The following is a 27,892-nucleotide window of genomic DNA, read 5'->3' as shown; positions in this document are numbered from 1 at the left end:
AGATGGCGGTATTGTGAAGTTACGATCGTGTCAAACTAGGAGGAAGTGGCGGTAATGCACCCTGAAGGACGTGCCAACTGCCAATAAATCAAACGAAGAAGAAGAAGAAGAAGAAGAAGAAGAAGAAGAAGAAGAAGAAGAAGAAGAAGAAGAAGAAGAAGAAGAAGAAGAAGTGGCGATCGGACATCCGCCTGTTGTTGTGTTTTGGTTCCAACATGTCCGACTCCAGCTACGCTAACGCTAGAATCATTCACCATGCGACGAGTGTGCTGTGTAACAACAAAGGCTCCATGGTGCTCCTGCAGCTGCACATGAATGTGTTCCAGCGCTTCGACATCACGGAGGACGAGTTGTGGTTCATCGTGAAGAAGTGCCCCCGCTTCGTGATCGTGAAGAACGAGGAGGAGTGGACGGGCGAGTGGGGCGCTAACTGTACCGTTGTCGCGAAAACATCGCTGCGACTGTGCAAGATGTATAGAAAACAGGACTGCTCGCATTGCCAGGAGCTGCACCTTTGTAAATATTTTGTTTATGGAAATTGCAGACATGGGAAAGGCAGGTGAGTGTCTTTGTTGTTTAGCTGGCCTCCAATGTAATAAAAAAAGTCAATCAACGAACTCGATTCTTGTACCGGATGGCAGGAGCACTCATTCAAGGGTACTACGACTATGCTTGCACCTCATGGTACTAAAAACCAAATTACAAACATCTCAAAACAAACTAGTCAGACTACTGCTTGACCTGACTCCTAGAACCCACCTCACCCCTGCACACTTTGCCAACCTAGGATGGCTTAGAGTAGACAACAGAGTACGGCAACTTGCAATGGGCCTGGTCTACAAGATACACTTGTGAGTAACAATAATGTCTTCAGAATAAGTATTTTACTGTAGTGTGGTCTATGCATGCTGAGGTTGGAGAGTGAGGGGGGGCGTAACGGGTTGTTTGTACCTGTATGTTGTGTATGTCATAAATGTCACTATGAATTGAAAATGGGGGACCCTGATGTAAACAAGACAAACGTCTTTCTCTGGTCTGCATCCCCTTAACAATTGTGTGTATTGAGCCGTACTGTACCCATTCTGCAATCTGTTAAATAAAGTTTTCATTCATTCATTCATTCACACTACACGACCAAGGTACCCATGTACATGTCAAAATACTTCCCAAAGGTCAGTGAATACCACGATCACAACACCAGAGGGAGCTCCACAAATCATGTAAAACCCAGATTCGGCTCAAACAAGGGACTAAACACGTTTCGCAATTATGCCACAACAATGTGGAACGCCCTACTCACAGCTGTAAAGGAATGTAAATCACTACCCACCTTCAAAAACACTCTCAAAGAACACCTACGGGAGACTGCAATTCAAAACTGGCCCCTACAAATGTCCTAACCCAGTTGTACAATAAAGACCAAGCATGGCTTTGTCAGTATTCCAATGTACAGCCCCACCCAACCCCACCCCACCTACCCAACCTCCTCCAATGTACAGTTTCCATGTCAAATGTATGTCAGTATTCCAATGTACAGTGTGTGTCCCCCCCCCCTACCCAACCCCCCCCCCCCCCCCCCCCACACCTCCAATGTACAGCCCCACCCCACCTACCCAACCTCCCCCAATGCACAGTTTCTATGTCAAATGTATATACTCTTCTTCTGGATTTTTTTAGTATCACAAACAGTACTGTATTTGAAAATCTGGTATGTCATAAATGTATAGATGTAGCAGTACTGTCTATCTGTATGTCATGTGTGTCATATGATGAATTGAAAATGGGGGACCCTGATGGAAACAAGACGAAAGTCTTTCTCAGGTCTGCATCCTCTTAACAATTGTATGTATTGAGCTGTACTGTACCCATTCTGCAATCTGTTAATAAACTTTTCAATCAATCAATCAATCACTTTTGCTGCTAACCCGAGTTAGCTTCTCTGGGAGTGACCACCGCCAGCAGCCCTGACCACGCCCCCGTGTTGTGTCTGACTGGTGCAATTAATAACCTGCAACATACAACAGTGCTTCTGTATTTTTTTTTGTTATGCACCTGATCTAGTGATGAATGAATGAATGAATGAAAACTTTATTTAACAGATTGCAGAATGGGTACAATACAGTACGGCTCAATATACACACAATTGTTAAGGGGATGCAGACCAGAGAAAGACGTTTGTCTTGTTTACACCAGGGTCCCCCATTTTCAATTCATAGTGACATTTATGACTTACACAACATACATGACATCATGACATTGATGGCATAGGGACATACATGACATACAGGTATATAGTACTGTTACATTTGTGACATATATGATATGCAAATATACAGTACTGTTACCCATATATCCTGACAGAGATTATATACATATGGTGGGGATGAGAATATACACATATGATGGGGAGGAGACTGTACATTAGGAGCGGGTGGGTGGGTGGGTGGGAGAGAAATATACATACGGTGGGGAGAGAATACATACGGTGGGGAGGAGACTGTCTATTAGGGGGGGGGGGGGGGCATTGGACATTTACTGTGGCCAGTTTCGAATTGCAGCCTCCCGTAGGTGCTCTTTAAGAGCGGTTTTGAATGTGTAATAGACTGCGTGTTGACAGTTTGAGTCTCTCACCCCCTCCTCGTAGGACACCGTGCAAGTTCTCCCATGATATACGTTCAGAGCACAACTACCCCATCCTGAGAGAGTGCACCCTGCATGAGCTGAGTGAAGACGACCTGTTTCTACTGCTCCTGCAGAACGATCCCACCTTGCTGCCGGAGGTAATGCACCTATGTGCCCAAAGATGTGATTGGCTCACCTATGGCGGGACACACATCTGTATCCCTTGCACTTCCAAGCTGGCCAAATACTGTCGTTTTCCTTTGTTCTTTGCGAAAAATATTATTATTTTATTTTTTATCACATGCTTGTTTTGCTATCCACTGTGACCTCCGTTTAAAGGGGAACTATCTTATAAATGGCCTTTTTGAGTGTTTAGCATTGTTTCCTAGCTATGTGAACTTATATTAATATGATCTATGTCTCAAAATTCTCATATTGGCGCATTCTTCCAATTCTCCTCTCACAATATTCACCCTCACTGAACTGAGTCATTTGAAAATGTGCGCGATTTGTGATGTCAGAGAGACACCGCTGCATGATAATGTTCAGGCGGTGCAGTGGTTTAGGAGCCCAGGCTCAAAACGGCTTAAGATCTTGAGGTAGAAAAATGCTGTTTTTGAGGACTTGATTAGAAATACAAAACAATGAAATAAAAAAAAAATATATATTACAGAGGTGTTCCATAGACTCACAGGAATTGTGTAAAAGTGCCCAAATAGTGAAAGAAATAGTAAAATAGTTCCCCTTTAAATGTGGGAATTTATTTTTGCATTGCAGGTGCTTCTGGTGGTTTGTGTGGCGCTCTGGCGTTGTTGTCAGTGCTCTTAAGTTGTGCTCTCTGTTTAGTAAAGCGTTGGAGAAATGTTTCCACCGCAGCTCACTGTCGTTTCGACTTTTCTCTGGAGAAGAACAAAAGACCAGAGTAGCCTTTTTCGTATTCCTGGGATTTTGCAGAGGGGGAGAGAGAGAGAGAGAGCTAGAGAGGGGGAAGCGCCTGTAGACGTAGCGGTACCGGTGAAACGAGAATCCAGCTATCTGATTTGGATGATACTTCCTCGAATGAGAGCAGTTTCACTGGCCACAATCAAAAAGGAGTACTACAAAAAACAAGTCAAGTCAAATAGTTCCAACACCAGAAAATATAATGCCCAGAACTGGGTGAAGAAAAACTGGAACGAAGAAATGCCCCTGAAGGACCTGACCCCGTTTTGTAAAAAAAAAAAAAGAAAACAACAACAAAAGAAAATGTAAAAACAAAAAGTGCCCTGTTGATGTGCGTTTGACCTGAGAGGGAAGTGTCCATTTCCGGAGAGGTAAAGTAGTGTGTGAGAGGTTTGGATTATTGACTTGTGATTGTCCCAAGAGACTCTGGATCTGGTTTGGAAAGTGTGAGTGAAACACGTTGCGGCAGCGAATCGACGGTGTTCCTCGTGTGCTCCCTCCCTCCTCCTCTACAGGTGTGTTCTGACTACAACAAGGGCACAGGGCCGCACGGCGCCTGCACCTTCATGGACAACTGCACCAAGTTGCACCTGTGCATGCACTTTTTGAAGGGCAGATGTGAGTTCGGCCTCAAGTGCAAGCGGCAGCACGTCGTCCGCATGCTGGAGGAGCGGGGCCTCGGTGGAGACGTCGTCCGCGACCTGCCCTTCATCTACCAGAACATCCACTACCTCGCTAAGCCCACGCTCAAAGGTAAGTGTGTGTCATCTACCAGAACATCCACCACCTCACTGCACCCACGCCCTACGTCCCCAGAGGTAAGTGTGTGTGTGTATGTATTTGCGTGTGTGTTAGAGTTTATTGTAATTTTTAGGGATGTCCGATATTATCGGCCTACCGATATTATCGGCCGATATCGGCATTAAAATGTGATATCGGAAAATATCGGTATCGTTTTTTTTTTTTTTTTTTTTTTTTTCTTTTTTTTTTTACATTTCTATAATCTTTATTTACCCAGGCAAGCAAGTAAGAACAAATTCAGATTTTATTTATTGTCAAAAGTATGCATAATGTTGTGTTAATTCCACAACAAGAGATATGTAATGTTAATTACCTGAAATTATTAAATTTTTTGGGGGGGGGAAACCTGCATATATCGGTATCGGTTGATATCGGTATTGGAAATTAAGAGTTGGACAATATCGGTATATCGGTATCGGTAAAAAAGCCAATATCGAGCATCCCTAGTACATTTTTTATTTTTACTTGTATGCATGTACATAACCTTGTTTTTGTTGCAGCTTCCCCCCCCCCCCCCTTCGTTCAAAAGGCCTTTGCTTTTTGGTCGGCTGTTTTTGTATATAATAATTTGTTCGTACTTGCTTGCCTGGGTAAATAAAGGTTAAATAAAAATAAAATGGAGCCTGACCGATAAATCTGTTGCCATGATACTACTGGCTTATTACTGACATTATGTATCTCAATGTTAATGATTCCCCCACAGGTAATCCCGTCTGTTGGTTAGCCATATTTTATGTAGCTGTAGTAGCAGGCTCATGTTGAGCTGGCATGAAGATATGTTATACATCACCCGCAAAGGGGATACATATTGCTCCAAAATCAAGTTACATTTGGAAAATGGGCATGGCCCTTCACCGAGATATCCGAATGAAATTGGGCTCATTGGAACCACACAAGGCTCCTCTTTGCAGCCATGGGCAATTTATGCTAGTTGTATGCAGATTTAGGCCCAAACCATGCAGGTTTTTTTTGCAGGCAGTACAAATAGGCTGTCCTGCAAAAGGATGTGTCAGAATATTGTCAGATACATCGATATTGGACTTTTTATGAATACAATTTTATATATATATGTTTCTGTATGTCAGAGAGTATGTGTGCCCCAGTCCACATGAGGGATGAGATCTGCCTGAACTTCCTCCAAATGATCTGCATCAGACAGGGTGAGCTCGCCGCCTTCTAGCCGATTTGGCTTTAGTTTTTTTGCACGTTGCCTTGGGTGAGATTGTGTCAACAATAGGGGTGTAACGATGCATCGATTAATCGAAATGCATCGATTCTAATGTGACGATTCAACTGCATCGATTTGAATATGTTGGACCGATTATAATCTAAATTAATCGGGGGGGGGGAAATGTATTTTTTTTGTGTATTGTTTTTATTGACCTATGGTCCATTCATGCTGAGTGAATCAGTTCCCCCAGCCACATTTGTGTATTCAAATTTTTTTGGGGAATTAACTGATAGAAAATGTATCGAAAATGTATCTAATCGAATCGTGGTCAAATGAAGAGATTTCATGATTCATTGACTCGTTGCCTCAATAATCGTAATCGAAATTAATCGTTGTGAGGTCGCATCGTTACACCCCTAGTCAACAAGTTATTGTCCTGTCTGTCTGTCTCTCTAGTCTGTATGCGTATGCACACTACCCTCCCCTACCAGTGGGAGGTGTTCGACGGGAGCTGCTGGAGGGACCTGAGGAACTCGGAGCAGATCGAGCGGGCCTTCTGCGATCCCTGCAAGACGCAAAGGTCAGGGGTCGGCTCCTTCCGAACGCCGATGGGCGTTGTAGCGCTCTCGTCGGGAGCTAGGCACAGAGCTTAAAGGAACACGCCAACATTTTGGCAAATTAGCTTATGTCTTCTCCAGAGAGAGACAAGAAGATAGACACCAGTTTGCTCTCATGTGCGTTCAGTAGAAAGCTATCTGGCTGCATGTTAGCCTAGCTTAGCACAATGAATGGAAGCGGACAGTGATGGGTAGCCTTTGTTAGTTGGACAATGCCTAGGCTACCCATCAGTCTGTTTCCATTCATTGTGCTAAGCTAGGCTAACGTGCAGCCAGATGGCTTTCTACTGAACGCGCAGAGAGGACACTGGTCTCTATATTCTTGTCTCTCTCTGGAAAAGACGATAAGCTAGCTAATTTCCCAAAATGTTGGCGTGTTCTCTTAAACGCTTTGTTGGTTGTTCTGTTCACAGCACAGGAGCGCGGCCCATAGACTTCCTGACCATGACACGGGAGTTGGACCCCATCCGCCGCCTCTCCACGGTTTCCTCGGTTACAAAGTCCGGCAACATCATACTGACAACCCAGTGGCTGTGGTACTACAAGGGCGACCACGAAAACTGGAGCGAGTACGGACGGCCTGTGAGTCCCGTTAGGCCGCAGTTGTCTCGTAATTTTATTTTGGGATCACTTTTTAGAAGTTAAAAGGAGAATTCCACTGTGTCTTCCTTACACAAACTCGTTTTACACATTCGCTAATCGCTCGACAAAACAACATGTGCTTCAGAATTACAATTTAGTCATTTTAGCTGACTCTTTTATCCAAAGTGACTTACAGATTGTGAACAACAAGTCACCAGGAGGGGTACATGTCTGGCAGCTAAGGGTCAGTGGCGTTGTTTGTCAAATAATATCGAGCTTGAGTGTTGCACTCTTGAGTGCATAGTAGTATAGACATATTAGCAAGATAGGTAGTAGTATAAGAATAGCATTGTATTAGGGTACATAATGTTAAAGGTTAGAGGGTTATTTTATAAAAAAATTATCTGATATTATTTCAGATATTGTTTGAGGAGGTGTGTTTTCAGTCGACAGTGGAACATTGGTTGTATTTCAGCTGTACGTCAACACGGGTGTAGTGACACCTGTCTGCCAGGGTGAGGCAGGCTATTTATTGTCAATGTACTCTGCAGTTGGGGAAACCTTTTTGTCGCTATTATCACAGCCAGTTGGCTCTACTCACATTTTGCTATATTCACTTCGCTAGCATAATTATCGTTTCACTGTTGGGAAGAAAACTCTGGTGTCTCCTTCAGCCCTGTATGATGATGAGAGATAAAGGGCGCTGTTTCCCCACATAAAAAAAAAAAAACCTGAATCCTATGTTATTCAGACATAACATGGACCCACGTGTCGCCTCCTCCCCCAGAAACTGTATGAGCAGACGTCTAGTGAACTGCCGACACTTATTTCCTCCACTATGTTTTCAACTTTCCTCGACTTGGGCCCTATTGAAATGAATTGAGGAAATGGTGTCTACAGTTCACTAGAGACACGGAACACATTGGTAAGTTTCATGTCCGGTTAAGCTAAGCTATACCTTCTGAAAGGTCTACCTTTTTAAAAGGGCTGTCCAGGGCACTTATGGCTGTCCCTCAGCGACACGCTCCGCTCATCCTGTCACAGTTAGCGTTATTAGGCCGACACAACATCCTATACAAGCGAAACAATTGATTAGGAGGAATAGATTGATCCACTTTTCAGCACCACAGTGAAGGACAGCTCCACCTTATGATGTACCTTTGTCCTTCAGGGACCTCTCTAGGAAACGCTCTCTTAGAAGCAAGCTCCTTTTTGAAAAGGTATACCTTAGAAACCTGTGTAGAACATTTAAGGTCCACCGAAATGGGGAAATAGTATAGTAACTTTTTGTGTAAACTGTTATATAAGAACATGTATGTGTTGGGTGCATTGATGCATGTATGAGTGATTGTGTTTGTGTAGATTTTTGGTGTTTATTATAACATCAGGGGTATTTGTTAGGGGCAAGATTTGAGAAGGCCGGAAGGTATTATGTAATATAGTCAACTCACTTCATGAAGGCAATTGAGTCGTGTAGACACCCAAGTCTTGATAAACTTGTGCACCAATACCTCCTCGTGCTTGCTACCTTGACTAATTAGATTAAAATGTATTGTCATTATACAGCACAAGTACAGTACAACAAAAATAAGTTATATATCGTATGGCTATCGCGTCCCGCTCTAGCCTTATGAGATATCCCTTATCTCCTAGTACCTAATGTACTCCAATACGAACAACTTAATGCACCCCACCTGATCGGGCCCCGCCCCTATGGAGGCGTAGCCTATATAACCATAGCTATGGTCACCAACACACTCTTCCTCTATTTTCGTTCCATCATAACGGCTGCGTGCACCGTATGTAACTAGTAGGATGAAAAGATCAGAGAAGATTCATAATGTTGGAAGCTTACCGGAGGTTGCTGGCCCCTGGCATCTTCGAAGCATGTTTTCAGCGACACGACGGGCCTATGTTGATGTTCCTCGTCTGATGGCAGCAGACCAAGGTTCAGCTGTGCAAGATTGGCTGTCGGGCCAGCTTGTACCCAGGTAGGCCCTGTGTCTTCAGGCATGGGTATTAGTGTTAGTAATGCTGGTTTGTTTTGTTACACAACCATGTTGTGTGTTGGCACCGGGGGCAGGATGGTTTGGTGAACGTTTCACTGCAGTGAACGGTTTCCAAATGGTCTTGGGCGTGCTGTTAAACATCTAATGCTATGCTACATGCTATCGCTAATGCTACATGCTACCACTACTGCTACATGCTAACTGCTACGCTGTTCTAATATCTCCGCCGTGAGATGTTGTCACTTCTCCCTCCTCTTGCCCGGTTCATCAATGAAGGTCAGTCGGTAGCTGTTGTGGGGGTTTTTGCTGAGTCCTATTTACCTTTTTTACGGGTAAATGGGTTGACAACTGGGTAGGCCGTGGCTAGGTAGCCTAGCCAGATACGTTACCTTTGTGTTCCGGCGGGGTCTGTGGAACGGTGTCCCCATCTGGGGCCGATGCGTGAGCCCTGTGCGAGATTTAAATGCGAGGCCCCCCACCCCCTGAGGCGGCCCTGTGTAGGGGGCTACTGTTTCGTTCTGTCACTCTGCTATGAGAAGGTCTGTCTTTGCTACAGCTTTCTCTCCTCTCAACCATTTATGCTGACGGTCAATCAGTGTCTACTGGGGGAGTAGTGCGGGGGGGGGGGCTTTGTTTACCTTTTTTGGTAAATGGGCTAAGCTAGGCAGGGCTGTACACTGCGACGAGATCATCGCGAATTGCCCCTTTAATTGGCCGTTGCGATTGGTAAATATTATCTGGGGGCGGGCTTGCGAGTAGTGCTTTCAAGCCTTGCATTCGCATTTCACTCCTAAATTATCCAAGGCGTGTGATGACGCGATGACGTCACTCACGCGAGCTGAGCAGTGAGCACTCAGCAGGTATGATCAGCGGGAACAATCGACTGAGCACTCACTCTGATAGACTGGCTGACTGTCTGATTTAGCTATGAAGAAAAGTAAAGTTAGTATTGCTTCATATTTTCGACGCGTTCGACCTCCTATAGTGAGCCGAACTGAACTGAACTCAGACACACGGAGATAGCTGCGGCGTCTGCTGCTCCTCCTCCCTGCCGCACCCGTGGCTGTTGTAAACACTAGTCTCTAGTGGGACACTGGGACCTTGGTGAGCCTGCCAGCCGGCTAGCTACTGATAGCTATCAACAAATGCTCCAGCAAGTCTAGTAGTGCATGATAGCTCGCGTTAGCTTACTGTTCAAAACGAAACGTCCCATTAAACTAAATAGTTCAGATAGCTCCTGATATCAATGTCTTATAACACTGAGTCGATGCGTATTCGAGCTGAGGGCACGCTGAATATAGTCAATAGGGTCCAGCTGCAGCGCCGGAGAATCCTGGCCGTAGCTGGAGGCTACAGTATAGGGACCAGCTGCAGCTCCGGGGAATCCTGGCCGTAGCTGGAGGCTACTCGAGTACACACAGACAGTGGAGCTGGTTGCATATAGCGAGCATTTAGACTTGTTGCGTGGTGGCGATGTCTCGCAGATAATACAACTACAAGTATGATTATATAATATATATATTTTATTAAAAAACCTTTTATATAATTATTATTTTTTTAAATAAAAAACAATCGATATAAATAATGGTAAAATTGTTATTTAAAAATGTGCCCCTAAAAAATATGTTTTGCCCCTAAATTTCTCATTTAGGGGCAAGTGTGCCCCTAGTGAAAAATCTTAGCGTACAGCCCTGCTAGGGCTGGTGTGCTGTTGTGAATATTTTGAATGAAGGCGGGACTAGTTCGCTCTGGTCCGCCTCCCCTTAACGTTGTGTATATTATGGGTTTGCTAATTCTACAGTATTTTGTGGGTTAGTTCTTTTATTCATTTAACCCTTTCATGGTGCACACCACAGTGGAGGTTGCTGTTTGCAACCACCACTGGTGCTCCGTGTTAACATCAGTTCTGTTCCACACTAGCTCACGCTCAGCGTTCATTGCATATATCTCGCTTCAGCATATATACACTGAATAATTTCACAAATGTACCTTTAAATGCCAGCATTCATCTGGCCACACCCCCATCCGCTTACCTATATAAGCAGGGGTGGTGCCACACACTCATCTCCTTCTCAAATTTCATCACAAGCAACGTGTTGCTCATATGCCCAGAAAAATATTGTTTACAAGGAAAGGAAGAACAAGGAGATACGTTGACATCATATCTTTATTTTCTCTCTCACTATTTTCGAGAAAATACGGCAATGTTGTCTTCGTCACTGGAGTGTCTGGAAGATGGTGATCATTCTAAAAACCCTCCACCGGTTTTCGTATTGGGAGCTCGCCGCTGCATGCTTCTCAACTGCAGTTCCTTGCTGTGTTTGTTGGGGTGAAACCTGTCAGGCCACAGCTGAACTGTCGGACGCGCCGCTGTTGTGAGAAGCGGTGGGTTTCAGGTTGGGTGAGTACTGTTGCTGGCGGGCTTCACTTGTCTGTTAGTGCTATGGGGGCTACTTGACAATGTTTATGGAAACCGGCCCCAGGCTAGGGTCCTTTGTTCAGCCACCTAGGCGACAGAAGACCTTGGTCTGAAGACCATTGTAGTTTTAACTAGTGGGCCGCGACCATTAACACTGGTGATCCCTGTGTTTTCTGGACAAGTGGGTATCTCCCTGTCACCGTGTAGCCCCTTCTTTCATATCCAAATGAGAGTATTCCTTCACGAGGAGATATGTGCATGGATGTTCGTTAGCGGAAGATCCATGTTCAAGTCAGCTACACAGGCCAGTTTGGTATTGTGCTGATTCTGTCGGGTGTTGGTAAAATCACTGTTGTAAAGCTGTGTTGACATCTTGTTTCTCTTTTCTCTTAAAAAGTGAGGAGGGTTTCAGAACGACGGCCTGTCTGGGTGAGTGTTATGTCATTGTGTACAAGTTCAAGTGATAGCTGCTTAGCTTACGGTTAGCCGGTCAGCTGTTAGCTGCGGCGTTAGCCTGCTGGGATCACTGCGAGGCCTACAGAGGTTGGGCCTACTGTTAGCCAGTCAGCTGTTAGCTGCGGCGCTAGCTGTTGTGATCACTAGGAAACGTTAGCTTGCTGCTATCGGACGAGGCCAGCGCGAGGTAGCTTCTGCTACTCGCGCGCCGCCGTGAGCTCCCCTCTGGTCGCGTGCGCCGTTCGCTCGGCGTCTCGCGAGCAGGGGTAATAGCGACCGACGGTTGGAGCGGCCGTTAGCTTAATGCTACTCTGTTGTACGTGCTTTGATTGTAACATGTTTTACACTCTTGACTACGACGTCGTCTTTGACAGGGGATGTTCGTCGACCCTGCCCTGAGCCAGGACGGCAAGGATTGTATCAACAAAGGGACCGTTGTGACGGGTAGAGCGGCGACGCTGCCCGGATCGAACAACACAGGACGGCTGTGTTCCTACGGTGTCTTGAGACTGCACTTCGCTGATCTACGTTCCGAGTAGGACAAGGTTTGACCAGACCTTATAACACGTCTTCTGGTTTTACCTTTCTAAATGTGTTGTGAATAACGATGTTTTCCCAAAACGTGTGTTTCTGCAATGCATTTAGGATACAATGCGAGTTATGTGTGAACTGTCTTTGTCACTGGCAGTTAGCTTCTCCGTGCAAATCGGGTTGTTACAGATGTGAAAATGATCTGGTTGTTGTGTGAGAAACATCATGTGTGTTTATATGTACCGTGTACTCACAACTAAGGTAACTAACCTATGAAGCTATGCTTAGTGACAAGTGAGTAAAAGAATGTTCTTTTCTCAGCCTGTGATGACAATGAACAGTGTTCACATATTAACAGGTTTTCCTGTTTTAACTGGCCGTATTAAGGGTAAAATAAGAGGATTGTGTTTCCCCCCGGTTCCCTGGGGACTTTTTCATCCTCCTATCAGACATGTTGCACTACGTTGTGTTTTTTGTGTGGTAGGGATGCGATGTAACCCTTAGCTTGATTGCTGAGGTTGTGCTAAAACAGCTGGAGAAACTTTATTTTCCTAAAAGAAAAGATTGTTTGGTCGCTGTCGTGTGTGCTTAGCAAGGCCTGTGGCCGATACTAATCGAGAATTATGTATTCTCTCATTATGAAAAACGGCGTTCCTCTGTAGAGTGTTTTTGCCATTTTTTGTAGGTGATGATGGGTTGTGTGTGTCATGTGACCTACAACTGGGTTGGACTGGCCACAGAAGCACATGTGTATGTTGGACCGGGGCTCTTAGAGCCCTCTCTATTCTGTGTTTTTTCCTTAGTAAAAATCAGATAGCAGGTTAGCTCATGCGCTGTGTGGAGCTGTCAAACGCTTCATAGAGCTGACTATGACTGTCATATTCTCTTTTTGTCATTACATCGTATCATGGGTGTGGGGTCGTAAAGGGGTGAACTGGTAACCTTTCCTCTCCCCCTTGTTTCTGTCGGTCAGGGGTACACCCCCTGTCCTTCAAGGTTCCCGTCACGTTGCGGTTCGGCACGTTACGGGGGGGGGGGAGGGAGTTTCCTGGTCCCACGGCCTGGTATATTGGGCGTGTGCACAGCAGAAATTCCCCCGCCATAGAGTACGTCACCGTGCGCGTCTCTGTTGGTAGGACTTCCGTGTGCTGTTCAGGTCCATGTGATGGATCTGTTTCAGGGGGGTGGTCAGGGCTCCTCCTCACCAAGCGCCTATTCGGGCCTTCTGTGAGTTCGGACTCCTTCTTCCATGTGAGGGAGCCTCCATCAGAGTACAGAGCCTTCCTCCTCAGATTGTCAAAGTGAGTGGACCCTCTAGAAGGTGTCCTATTCTATTGTATATGTATTCGATTCAATTCGATTATTGAGTGTGTATGGGTTCAGTGCCTCTTCCCCGGAGAGCCCTAAAACCATTTTTTTACATGGCTCAAGGTGCAATATATTCTTTTCAATCTGTACAGCTCGCGTGGGAAGTCTCTCTGGGGATCCCCGTCTCCTTCCTATGGGAGGGTGGTGGGATGTAAAAATGTGAAAAAAATTTACCCCCGGCTGTGTAGACTGGGATACATACTGTTGATGCTTCCTTCTTTTCTATTCAAAAAGTGTTGGAGTTAGGAAGTGTCACACCCCTCTTGTCGTTCCCCTGGGCGCCTTGGGGATTCAATGACAGGTCTAAATAGCCTGTTCATTGATGGGGGTGTGTCCCGACGCACGTATAGTGCTAGCTCGCTGTAAACAGGCGACTGACTGGCACGCCTTGGTTGCTTGTGGTTAAAACGGCGTTTTTATAAAGCGACTGAGATGGGGGTTTTTCCTCTTCCGACGACCACATCCCACGACCTGGGTTGGTTATCGACGGATTCTCGTTCATGTCTGGGGGATGATGACGGAATGGATCTGAACATATGTAGAGGGGTCTCACGCCCTTGGGGTGGCGCGGTTCACCCGAACGTCTGGGTGGCGCCTTCTTTTCATGTTAAGATCGACATGCATATCTGCCCTTTCTCCTGGAGTAGGCATGTCGGCGTGGTTAGGGCACGGGACTGGTTCTGGTCATGCTGATCCGGATCAGTTGAACCCGTTGTCCTCCGGGGATGCAGATCTGCTGTTCTGGTACCCTGAGGGACTTGGGCTTTTTTCAGGGGGAAAAATGCCAGGTCGGTCCGGGTGTCACAGGGTTAGGCGCTATGGAGACCCTGGTTGGGTACGTTTTTACTCAGCACTGTCGTAATGGCTTACGGCCATGCCAACCTGTACACGCTCGATCTCGTCGGATCTCGGCCGCTACACAGGTTGGTCCTGGTTAGTACTTGGTTGGGAGACCGCCTGGGAATACCAAGTACGGTGTGCTTAGGGGCTGGTTCTCCATTCTTTTTCGCTCCTCTCTCACGCATGGCGAAGAGGGGCCTGTTGGGGTGGTCTTTGACCTCCTCTGGTGACCCTGTGCTTCCTGTATCGCCAGGCCCGGTCCGAGGTAATGTTTCGTCGACCCGTAGGCCTGGGTTAACCCTTTTTTGAAAACTGAAACACTTGTACTGCGGTATAGCCGGTGTATACCCGCAGGTGTGTTTTGGAGTTTTTTCTTGAGGGGTTATAGGAACAACCACCGCATTGGGTAACGCCAAGGTGGTTGATTCCCTGGTGTGTTGGAGCAGTGTCAACTCTCGGGTTCACCGGTTGAGGGTGCCCCTGCACGTTCATGACGTCTGCCAATCGTGTCAGCCTTCTCTGCCTCAACCCCTCTGGGTGGGGGTTTTTGAATGGAGGCTTGGTCATGCAACGCCGCCAGCTTCCGCTCCTTCCGCCGGGGCGGCTGTGTTCAGCTGTCCCCTCTGGCGCCTGTCTCGTCCGCAGTCTCCAGGCTAGGGTTAATAGCCTGTTGCCTGGTTTTTCCCCGGTGCGCTGCCTGCTTCCGTTGGTTAACCTTTTTTGTGTGCTTACGGCCATGCTGACTGCCTGTTGCAGGGTCAGTGTGCCAGGCGGTGTGCTATTGGGGGGACAGGGCCCGCTCGGCTGAGGGGCTTTTGTCCGAATACGCTGGCGATGTGGGGGGCGCGGCACTACGTGCCCACCTGGTGGGGTCTTGATGCTGGCATCATGGACTTCTCCGGGCCCCCATTCCAGGGAGTCCAGTCCTTTTGGTGGGTCTGGGTCTTCCTTCGCGCTCCGCTGCTACGGCCTTGCCACGGGGTTGGGTTTGCCCTTGACCCCGTGATTCTGGGGGCAGTAACGAGGTTGTTTCCCTCCGTTCGTTCCCGGGTGGCATGCGGGTTGTGCGTGTGTGTAGTCGTGGGGTCAAGCCACGGTCTGCTCACCCTGTGCGTTGAGTTGCTTGAGTGGGTCACGGGTCCGTCGCCCTCCCGTGAAGCCACCAATAGGGGGGGTGCCCTCCATTAGGGTGGGTCGGGGGGGCTCGGCCCTCCCTGGTCTGATGGTTGTGGGGGGCCTCAGCAGGGTACATTTGTCGAGCTTCTAGCTCCCGCTCAGCTCCTATTATGCAATGAACGCTGAGCGTGAGCTAGTGTGGAACAGAACGTTAGGTTATGACTATAACCAAGTTCTGTCAACACTTAGTGAACGCTCAGCGTTTAGACGACGCTGCAGGCCCTTGATTTTTCATTCATTCATTGTGATGAAATTTGTTGGGAAGGAGATGAGTGTGTGGCACCACCCCTGCTTATATAGGTAAGCGGATGGGGGTGTGGCCAGATGAATGCTGGCATTTAAAGGTACATTTGTGAAATTATTCAGTGTATATATGCTGAAGCGAGATATATGCAATGAACGCTGAGCGTTCACTAAGTGTTGACAGAACTTGGTTATAGTCATAACCTAATGTTCTTTGTTTTTGACATATTGAAACAGTGCCCCGCCCGGCCGACGCCATGGGTGGGTCGGCCTGGCTGGTGGGCTGCTAAAGCCTGTACCGCCACGGTATGGAATTGGCAGCGATTAGAACTGTGTTCGTATTTTGCTGTTTTTTTTTCTATTAAAAAAATTGTGTCTGGTGGCGGGGCCTTGATCGCGCGAGGTTGTTGACGTTATTAGCTTTGACCCAGCCGCAAGCTATAACCGCTCAGGGTTCCCCTCTCCGCAGGGGATTTTGGTCTTCTGCTGGAGCGCGGGCGGTATTGTCCTAGGCCCCACACCACCTCACACCGCACAGCCAGAAGAAGAGAGAGCACGGCCTCGTCAGCGGCGATGACGAGGCCCTCGACAGGCGGCCATGTTTTCCCCCGCCGGAGGTATCCTGGGCGTTGATTCGACAGGTGTTCACAAGGCCGACAGCCTTGGCGGCCGAGGGATCGGCCATGTAGGATGGGTTCGGCTTGAACAAACAAGCCGTCACCGTCCTGCCGTGAGCAGCCCGCTCTCCGATCATTCCCTTCCCCAACACCAGCGGAAAAAGTGGGCTCTGATTGTTTCCTTTGGCTGCGGGCCACGTGCCTTCGTTGAAGCGCGGGCGGCCCCACTTTCGCTTCTCATGGGGACAGGGGCTGACACCCAGTTGATGGCTGAGCCTGGGTCTGTCCGTGAGAATGTTGTGCTGTCAAGCGGCTCCCACACCATAAGCTGTGTTGGTTGAGCCTGGTGTTACGTCTGTCAACTTAAGTGTTGTCAGCAGGGGGGCTCGAAACCTTTTGAGGCACACAGTGCGGGCTTCCCCGGCCTCGCCTTCGCCAGGCCAGGTATCATGTTGGTGCCTCCCACTCCTGAAATATTGGCAGTGGTCTCGCAGGCACGCGTGATTTGGGGTGGTAGTAATATCACTGCAGGGCTACGGTGTGTAGGAACCCATGGGGTCCTTACACCTTGCATGTCCGGCTGCAGAACAACTCCTCAGCATGTTCTGGAGGGGTGTTCAGTGGGGGGGCTTTTTTCACCTAGGAAGCCCCCCGTATCAAACCGGCCCTCGGGTCCCCCCTTGGGTGCGATTGCCTCGTGGGTGGTGTCAGGGTCAGATGTACCGACACGGAACGCGCTGCTTGCACGGTTCCAGGGTTGGCTACGCACAGCGGGGGGACCGGGCCAACTATCTACAGTTCCTGGCGGACCTGCGCCACATGGCGGCGGGTGCGTTGGGAGTGTCATCACATATGACTACGGCAGTACCATATGTCGAGGTGGATGGAGAGAACGCTGAGGCGGGGACTTGTGTTTACACAACCCCACCCCTTTTCACGTTTGGTACAGACCCTATTGTCAGGGTCTCCAGCAGTGACAGCTCTGGTCAACGAGATCCAATCTCTGTGGACGAAGCAAGCCATCGTCGTGGCGTTCTCCTCCCGGTGTTCTCTGCCTGAGAAATCGGGAGGGGGGGGGGGTGTCAGTCCCAGGCTGGACCTGTCCCACGGGAAGGTTCAGCATTTTTTGGATCGTCTCCTGCCTGTTGAACACTGTCAGGTGGGGGTCTGGTTCTCCTCCATAGACCTGTAGGATGCGTATGCGCATCTCCGATCTTCCATCCTAGGGCTTACCTACGCTTCCTTTGCAGGGTTAGCATATGAGTACCAGAGGCTGCCGTTCGGTTTTCTCTGACTCCCCGCATCTTCACCAAGTGCGTGGAGGCCGCTCTGGGGCCTCTGCGTCGTCAGGGGTTACGGAGTGTTCTGCCCTGACGACGTTCTGGTCCTTCGCGGTCAAGGTGGATCGTCAGGTCTCGTACCAGGCAGGTCTCTACCAGCCTGGGGTTGCTGTAGACTGGATGTAGAGTACTCCTCTTCCCAGTCAACGGTTGGAGGGCTATGGGCATCCCTCTCAGAGCGTGTTGTCAACACGCTCGGGAGGTTCCGTCCTAGGACGGTTACGGCGCTGTCTCATGTCGCATTTTCACCGACGCCTCCCTCGCTTGTGACGCGTCGGGCCAACGCAGTAGGGGGCAGCTGGCAAACCATGCTGCCCGGTCTGCGCTACGTTCAATGTGTTGGTGTTGAAAGCGGTCCTTCTGTTCCACAAATGGTGTTGATCAGGACGGACGATACGACGTCAGTGTCGTGTATCGACCAGGGTTTCCGTTAGAATTTTTTTTTGCCGGCCTCAGTGTCCGGTAGATTTCAATCTACCGGTCAAATGAGATAAATTCCGGTCAGAGTTTATTGAGCTTAAAAACAATTGATAGGCAAAATGACAACAAAACAAAAGAATGACATCATCAAGGCATGTAGATTTATAATATTTTTACTTAAAACTAGGCTACCTTTGTGTATAGTCATTATATTCCAAATAAAATAAGTCCCGAGACTCGTGCTGCTGCCGACTTTAAATCAAATAGGTGTCCGTGGGCAGTCGCCCGACATTAATAAACAACAGTCTGTTATAATCACATTTTTATGAGCTAACGAATTCCGTTATATTGGACATTTGTATTAATTATATCAAGCGAAGAACTGAAATTTGGCAGAGAGAGACGGCAACATTATCGTTGTGGGTTTGCGTGACGACTCTCTCCACCTCGCAACGACTTATTTGCAAAGAGTATGGCGCTGCAGAGCAGCTGATTCAGCTGTTATTGGCTCTTTTCTGGGGACCGCACAGCAGCGCCCCCCACCCAACATTGAATTGAAAATGGCTGAATTGGAGTACTGCTGGAATACTGCATTGTGCTGCTGCTGCTCCGGCTCTGCAGCTTCACAAAAGTTTGCACACCCAGCACTAAGCTCTCGCTGACAACGTCGTTGTCATTATTAGAAGCAACGAGGAAACAAATGTAATGATCGTTTCGTTCATCGCATAGGCTATTTAATTTTAGCCTATTTTAATACAATTCAAATAATCAAATTGTGCTTAGACTCAGGGAATTATTTTCACCGGACATTAAGACCGGAGAGATTAAATATGTCGGACTTCAACAGATTTTGCCGGTCAAATACCGGTAATTACCGGCTAACGGAAACGCTGGTATCGACAGACAGGGAGGAGTACGCTCCCCCTGTCTGCACCAGGCGGCGGGCGGCTGGCTATGGGCGTCCTCCACCTGTGCGGCCTGAGGGCTCCCCACATCCCCGGCAGGGAGAATGTGGGTGCAGGTGTACTGTCGCGGGGCGGTCCTCATCCTGACGGGTGGGGATTACATCTGGACATAGCCAGGCAGGTCTGGGACCGATGCCGTGCCGCCAGGGATTCTTCCCCATACATCTGTTAGGTCAGTTGTTGGGACGGGTACGTTGAGGGGCGCAGGTTCTTGATCCTGATGGTGTTACCATCCGGAATGCGCATGCTCCCTCCACTGTCGCGCTTACGCGGGCAGATGACGTATGTTCCAAGTGTGGTGTAAGGCGGGGGGCCGGGACTCAGTCTCCTGCCCCCTGGATGCTGTCCTTAGTTACCTCCAGTCTCTCCTTGATAGACTGTCGGCTTCGACGGTGAGGGTATATGCAGCAGCTATATCCTCCTATCATGAGGGGTTTGAGGGGATGTCTTGTTCAGCCACCCTCTTGTGAAGCGTTTCCTGCTTGGCGCTCGACGCGTTAAGCCGGTGCAACGCTCCTGGGCTCCGACTTGGGATCTTCAACTGGTCCTCGGTAGGGATGGGTATCGTTAGGATTTTATCGATACTACTACTCTTATCGATACTGCTTAACGGTTCGGTACTTTATCGATACTCTTATCGGTTCTTTTTGGTTCTTTTTTTGCAAGAAAAAAAGACAATTAATTAAGAACAGAATCAACATTGCTTTATTATTTATAAATACAACTTTATAAATATTATAAATAAATATAATTTCTTCAGCAACAGCAGCAGCAATGTTCTTTTATATAACTTTATAAATAAATATAATAAATGAATATAATTTCTTCAGCAACAGCAGCAACAATGTTTTAAATGTGTCTGACTCTGAATTATAGACTTTTTATAATAAACAACAAATGCAAAAGGCTAACAGAACTGTGACACTCGTTCACCCTATCCTCTGTCATCCTTCCTCTAGCTTATTGAGCTGTACTGTATTGTACCCATTCTAATAATAATAATAATAATTCATTTAATTTATATAGCGCTTCTCAGTAACCCGAAGTCGCTGACAGTAGTCGGGAGCAGGGGTACAAACAAAGAGGCGAAAGCAAAGAAACAAAACAAAACAACAAAGAAACAAAAACAAAGGAACATGAGACCATGGGGGGAACGGGGGAGACAGCCTGATGGCACAAAAAAAAGACTAGAGACATATCGATCAGGTTGGAGAGGAGGGGGGGGTTTAGGGGTGGGGGGGGTTGAAGGCAACTTTGCACACCCAAACAGATTAACTTTATCTGTTAATAAAGTTTTCAATCAATCAATCAAAGCTGCTAGGGTGAAAGGACTTTGGGTGGTGGAGGGAAGATGTGTGGTGGCCCTGGGCTCACTGGCCTGGGACACATTGGTGGCTGACGCCTCAGCTTGACGATCTATAAAAAGTTTAGATTGTAGTATTTGTAGCTAAACAATTATTTTGTTTATTAGCCTATTTGTAATAATTCGTTATTAGCCTAGGAAACTCCGTATCTTGGCTTACCGGCGGCAGTGGACGTGGATGCAGATGGAACACTGCGCGCAAGTCAGTCGAATACGCGCATTTCTGCACACTAATATCATGTTTTGCCAACGGATGTTTTGATAAATTGCTCGTATTGCCACCCTTACTGGCAAATGTTTTGTTGCACTTGTGGCAACGTGCGTTGTATATCCATACTTTCTTTAGAACGCTTCGCTCTATCCGCCATCACGAGTCACGGTGCATGCAGACTCAGAGCTGTCTGTGTCTGTGTGCAGTGCGCTTCAGCACGGAGAACTTTCATTAAGGAGTACCCGTATGTAGCACTACTAGCGAGCGACTCGCGAGGAGTGTGTGTAATAATGACTCGCTGTGGCTCGCTTCTCGTGCAGAGACAGAGAGAGGATAGATCGTTTGCAACTTTTAAATAATAATAATAATAATAATAATAATAATTTCTCTAGAGTATCGATAGCAGTACCGAGGACGTCGGAGCTTATAAATACTCCGGTATTTTCTAATATAGTACCGGTTCCCGTTTAAAACCGGGGTCCGGGGGGCATCCCTAGTCCTCGGTCGGTTGTCCTTGGCCCCGTTTGAGGCCAAGGACGCGTGGGTGTGCTTTGTGCTCTCGGTACGCCCAGAGTGCCTGTCTTTCGTTCCGATTGCGGTGCCACTCTGCGGCCTAATCCTGCCTTCGTGCCTGTAAATATCCGGAGTTCTTCCGCTCCAGGGATATTGTGGTTCAGGAGTTTCATCCGCCTCCTCACGGTGGTGAGTTAGATGCGGGCCTTCACCTGTCATGTCCGGTCCGTGCTTTGGGAATTGCCTCAGCCGTACTCAGGACCTCGGGGTCACCGTTCAGCTTTTTGTCTGTCACGGTGGTTCTCATGCCGGTAAGGCACTATCGAACAGCGCCTGTCCCATTGGTTGTGCGAGGGCATTGCCCTCTGCTACACGTTGGCTGGGCAGGATCCCCCTGGGGGCGTCAGGGCGCACTCCACTCGTGGGGTGGCTGCCTCTGCCGCTCTCCTGGGTGGGGCCTCGGTGGAGGACATCTGTGCTGCAGCTTCATGGTCCTCCCCGGGCCCCTTTGTAAGGTTTTACCTCATGGACGTGACCGGGGGTTCTGTCTCCCAGGCGGTTCTGTGGCCTTCCTGCTTCCCGTCCTTTGGTAGGGTAGCAGGAGTGTGTGGGTATGGGCCACAGTGTGTTGAGTCACATGTGGTTCCGCCTGTGCGGTGTGTTCAAGGGGTTCTAGGTCCCTCTTGTTCGCATTCAGGTGGAGTTGACTGCGCCTAGAGCTGCCGCGGTATTGATATTTTCCTTACCGCACAAATTTGCGAAATATTTCCTACCGCCGCGGTTATTACCGCACAGTGCGCACAAAAAAAAAAAAAAGTTTGAATGCATTTTTTTTTTTTTTAGTAGTCTACTCTTATAGCCTGCCTCTAGTCTAATGGCGCTTTTCCACTGCATAGTACCTACTCGACTCGACCCGCTTTAGGTACCTGGTACTTCGTTCCTTTTCCACTGCAGCCAGGTACTACTCCGTTTGTCTCCGTGTGGGGATGCAGGCGGTGCCGCTCGCTTGTGTACACCGAAAGCTCCGTGGGCATAGCCAATTAGCCATGTCCGAGGGCTTGCAGCAAGCCAGAGTTTAACACAGTTTAAATCAATCAATCAATCAATAACAACATTAACCATACTCTCGTTGCGTCTATTCTGCCAAAGCTAACGTTACCTCTCATTGTGTATTCTACCAAGCAACCCGGGTTTAACGTTACCTCTTGTGTATATCGGCTGACGGTAGTATTAGGCTAATAACAACAACAAACTTAACACATCAGCGATCTTGTTGTGACACTAAACTCTCCACTCGGTGGTAAATTGGGTTGATGTCGGTTTTGTTTCATCAAGAAATAAGGCAGAATACACAGTGAATCCATTCTTTTTTGTTTATTGCACTTGGTTCTGTCGCAAACAAATCCTGAATGAAATGCATCCTTAGCGAGGCAGTAAAGATGGCGGCGTTCTGTTTTTGTTCAGAGCCTCCAAACTGTGACGCGTCTCTTCTGACCAGTCAGTGGTCTGCAATGTTTCACATGACTTTTCTGGTACCACTTCTACCCAATAGGGTCGCTTGGAACCGAGTAGGGTATATCTGCAAAGCCGCAAGCCAACTTTATTATTATGATAAAAAAACAGCGGTGACGCGGTATTCAGCCTAACTCTGCGGTGAGCGTGATGCAACAGCGATACCGCGGTAATGCGGTTATCGCGGCAGCTCTAACTGCGCCCCCCCTTCATTAGGAAGGATGGGGTGACAGGGCTCCCCGCACCCCTTGATGTGGGCTTACGGGTCCTCAGGGGGTACATCTGTCGGGTCTCGCGTCCGCTCTAACCCATATCTCATAAGGCTAGAGCGGGACGCGATAGCCATACGATATATAACGATAGGTTATGTATATAACCTAGTTATATTAGTATTGGCTGAGCATCCCGCTCTACGCGGCCCTGAGTTCCCTTTTGAGGGATCTTTTGCTGGAACGAGATTTGGCGAGGAAGAGTGTGTTGGTGACCATAGCTATGGTTATATAGGCTACGCCTCCATAGGGGCGGGGCCCGATCAGGTGGGGTGCATTAAGTTGTTCGTATTGGAGTACATTAGGTACTAGGAGATAAGGGATATCTCATAAGGCTAGAGCGGGACGCTCAGCCAATACTAATATAACTAGGTTATATACATAACCTATCGTTTGGCATTCAACCAGAGTGCAAATATAACCGTAAAGTGTAACGGCAATATACAATGTACAGGTGATTAAACCGGGTACAAAATATACAAATTAGTACTACTGAGTGTAGTACTAATCAGATGTACTGTATGTACAGAGTTGTAGTATAATATGTACTGTGATACAGGTATAAAGACAGTATGGTTGTAGTCATACTGGCCAGCAGTGTAACTAGTAAGAGTAGGATATGTACAGTTATAGATATAGTATCTATAGATATGTAAAAGGACTACGTCCAGGTATGTACAGACGGACGTGGATACATATATGCGGTGAGAATAAATATATATATGGTATATACAGCATTTGTACATGCTATCATACAGAGCTATGGGTTATATGCAGGTCTACAAGTAAGTATATAGTGGGGATATATGCAGTTGCATTCAGACAAATATGGATATATATATATATGCAGTAAATGTAAATATGCGGTATATACAGCACTGTTGTAATTTGGCCATATTTACAAAGACTTAAGTTTTAGTTTTGTTCGTTTTAGAAATGCACAATATAATTTCAGTTTTTTTTTTTTTTTTTTTAATTACGAATTTTTTTTTTTACCATTTTTTTTTTTTTTTTTTTTATAATAACCTTGGTCCAAGACTAATGGACCCTTTCTTTTTTTTAAACTTTGACCAGACAGCTGGTTCTTTTTAGCGTTTATCGCTTTTTCTGGTCAAGCATGACCGACAGAAACAGGTTGAATGGGATATAGATGGGGAAGACACTCTGAGAAAATACGGCGAGTCCGGGAGTCGAACTCGTGTACCCCAGATCCGTGACGCGCACGGTTGTCCCCGACGCCGAAATAGCGCCGAGATACGCGGTGAGCTACTGGAGCTCCCCTACTAATGGACCCTTTCACCCTCCTCCTCTTCTGCGGTCAGGACGACAAGCTGTGCACGACGTCCCTGACATCGCAGGACCTGGAGAAGGCGTACATGGCCGACAGGACCGCGGAGGTGACCGTGGTGAAACGGCGCCGCGAGTACCATCTCAGCTTCCACGGTAACTCCTGATCCGTCTCCCATCGCCGTCCACCTGTGGCCACGGAGAGACGCACTCTACTACGCCTCTCTCTCTTCTGATCTTCCTCCCAGTTGACTTGATTTCATCTCACCTCATTTTGATATTTTATTTAGTTTTATCGTACTACTACTTAGTATTAGTAGTACGATAAAACTAAATAAAATAAAAAAGAATTGGTAAGATGAAATAGTCAATCGTTTACAGAAAGTGTCTTGTGTATGTGCATGTTAACTCATTCAGTGCCAGCTATTAGATGGGGCCCGTTGTAGCAATGCCACGCTTTAAAAGATAGGAGTGCGTCACCTTGTTTGTAGAGCTATAACTATATTCTATATTATAGCTATGGATACAATACTATGGCCCATTTGACATCAACTATCTATTGTTCAGTATGTGAAAAAGAATACATTTTTTCATCCATACGTTCCCGTGTTATAATACCGTGGTGAATATAAGTATGGTTTTAGAGTGGTCTGGGGTCATTCCCGAAAGGCTGATCTTATAGCCTCATACGTGAATCCTACTATAAGCATTGCCGTTTCTTGCCTGGACACGCTACTATTCCCAAATCAAATGTTTATAATAGGTATTATGTTTCATCATGAATGCATGTCATTTGAGACTCCTCAGAGTCTCAAATGACATCATGAGATCATCTGACGAGGGAACATTTTCTGTGCTGGTGCTATTGGACTTAACTGCAGCTTTTGATACAGTCGACCACTGTATTTTGATCGAAAGGCTGAGGCAGTGGGCTGGCATCACTGGGAGTGCGCTGGACTGGTTCTCCTCCTGTTTTTCTGTGTCTACTGGCACTTTCACATCCGAAACTGCTCCATTGTCCTGTGGCGTGCCCCAGGGTTCTGTGCTGGCTCCTACTCTGTTTGCACTTTACATGCTCCCCCTGGGAGTAATCATTAGTCAATTCAAAGAGGTCTCTTATCATTTCTACGCTGACGATATCCAATTATATGTCTCTTTCAAGTCTGAACAAACTGACAAATTATCTGCCCTCTTTGACTGCCTGACTGCTGTCAAGGATTGGATGGCAACAACTTCCTTCAGTTAAACGCAGAAAAAACTGAGGTTCTTATTATAGGCTCAGAAAAAGTCACCTCAGAAGTTGCCACATGCATGAGGACCCTCTCAACAAATCTGATGCCCAAGCTCAGAAACCTTGGTGTGATCTTTGACCAGCAGATGCGCTTTGATCACCACATTAGATCTCTGACACGTACCTGTTTTTTCCATCTACGAAATATTGCCAAACTCCAATCTGTTGTGTCCCAGGTAGAGCTGGAAATGATTATTAATGCTTTTGTTTCATTCCGCCACTTGCCTCGATGCATCCATTTTGGGCCGGCTACAAATGGTCCAAAACGCAGCCGCTAGGCTGCTGACTAGGTCCAGAAAATATTGCCACATCACTCCCATCTTAGTTTCCCTTCACTGGCTCCCAATCAAATTCAGAATTCACTTTAAGGTTCTGGTCAGGCACCTGCCTACATCTGCGACCTACTGCGTCCATACACCACGAACAGATCGCTCAGGTCGTCTGATCAGGGCTTGCTGGCTGTCCCCCTGTCTAGATTGAAGAAAAAAGGGGACCGAGCATTCGAAACCGTGGCCCCCAGGTTGTGGAATGCTCTGCCCTTGGACCTTAGATCTGTGGTCTCTGTAAACACTTTTAAAAAGCAGCTAAAGACTGTAATGTGGTCAAGAGGCATGGTTTCTATCTTGAGCCTGAACTGGTGTGGTTTCTTTTTATTCACATGGAAAGAGCAGCAGTAACATACTTGTTCTTCTCTCACTGAGAGACATTGGGGGAGAGAACGAAGTGGGAGTATACCTTTGCTTTTATACTCGCCACAAGGTGGAGTACCTGGGTGGCTCTGCCTAGAGCGCCCTCTAGTGGGAACAGATATATATGCAACTGCAACATGCTGCTATCTTTTGCATTGTATTGATGTTTTTACTATGTGAAGCACTTTGTGACCCTGGTCTGTGAAAGGTGCTATATAAATAAACTTTACTTACTTACTTACTTACTTACTTACTTACTTACTTACTTACTTACTTACATGCAGGGGGGGGGGGGAGGGGGGTCGTTTCTGATTATTTGTTTGCCAGTAACGGCATTCGTATTGAACACTAAACTTTTATCAGCTCCATCGTTATAAAAGCATTGCACGATCGAGCCAGAATTCACGTCAGATAGTCCTTACCTGTGATCGGGAGTATTCCAAAAATAATATTCCAATTGTTTGATCACCATCTGGTCCATCCGATGTCCATTTGGTCCACGACATAACCCACCACAACATATGGATCGGGAGCATTTGACGCGCTTCAATGCAACTGGGAGAACCGCTCAACTGGCCCGACCCAGAAAACTGCGCCCGGAGACATTTGACCGCTGCACAGGCCAAGATATAAGGTTTCAAAGGGTGCTCGATACCGCCGTCTAGATGGATGCGGCCGGTATTGCACTTTGGCGATCTCAGACTCATGGGAACACCAAGGTCCCTGGATGAATAATGAATAAAAAATATTGAATAAAAGAATAAACGACCAAAACCTGAGATATCTCACGTTCTGGCGTCCAACGCATGGCGAGTTAACTCCACTTATCTCGGGTTTGGCAATTAAAGAGTTAAGGTGCAGGGTGCGTGTGTGTCCAATAATAATAAGTAGTAGTAGTACGATAAAATAAAAGTACTAATAATAAGTACTACTTATTGTTATTGGACACACACTGCACCCTGCACTGCACATGCATTGCACTATACGCAAGACACTTTCTGTAAACGATTGATTTATCTTACCTCATTTTATATTTAATTTGATTTTACTACTACTACTTATTGTTACCATTCTTGTATTCATTGTTGTTACATGCATTGCACTATACGCAAGACACTTTCTGTAAACGATTGATTTATCTTACCTCATTTTATATTTAATTTGATTTTACTACTACTACTTATTGTTACCATTCTTGTATTCATTGTTGTTTCTTAATTGTGCACCGTTGAGTCTGAGCTCTAAACGCACAAATGTCATTACCTGCAATGTCCCCTGTATTGTGTATTTGACAATAAAGAACTTGAACTTGATCTCATCCCCTTTCTCTCTCTCTCTCTCTCTCACTCTCTCTCCCTCTCCCTCTCCCCCTCTCTCTCTCTCTCTCTCTACTACAGATATGTATCAGCGGAACACTAAACACAACACTAAGAAGAAGGTTCGTCGACGACCTAACTTTATCTCCGCCTCGGATATGGAGAAGAAGATAAAACAAAAAGCAAAAAGCTTCTGTAAATTCTAACTATGATGTAGGGACTATGGCTGGATGGATGCTTTGTGTAGGTGTTGTTTGTGTTCGTGACCAAATAAATCTACAAAGAATGTTTGTCATTGTATTGTCTCTTGATTTGAAATGTG

At 46.9% G+C, this 27,892-nt stretch overlaps 1 protein-coding gene across 1 annotated transcript; it reads left to right on the top strand.

Moving 5' to 3' along the window:
- The first annotated feature begins 121 nt into the window (after window positions 1-121).
- Window positions 122-27,840, top strand: LOC311241694 (protein mono-ADP-ribosyltransferase PARP12-like). Its single transcript, XM_084330577.1, has 8 exons — window positions 122-559; window positions 2,645-2,780; window positions 4,080-4,317; window positions 5,451-5,525; window positions 5,993-6,116; window positions 6,567-6,735; window positions 24,310-24,430; window positions 27,652-27,840. Exons 1-8 carry the CDS (start codon window positions 216-218, stop codon window positions 27,774-27,776), a joined length of 1,332 nt encoding a protein of 443 aa, XP_084186703.1. The 5' UTR covers window positions 122-215; the 3' UTR covers window positions 27,777-27,840.
- The last annotated feature ends 52 nt before the right edge of the window (window positions 27,841-27,892 follow it).

The sequence above is a fragment of the Notolepis coatsorum genome (genome assembly GCF_963971535.1).
Source record: "Notolepis coatsorum genome assembly, chromosome: 15".
NCBI classification, from domain to species: Eukaryota; Metazoa; Chordata; class Actinopteri; order Aulopiformes; family Paralepididae; genus Notolepis; species Notolepis coatsorum.
This window is presented reverse-complemented; position numbering and strand designations above follow the sequence as displayed.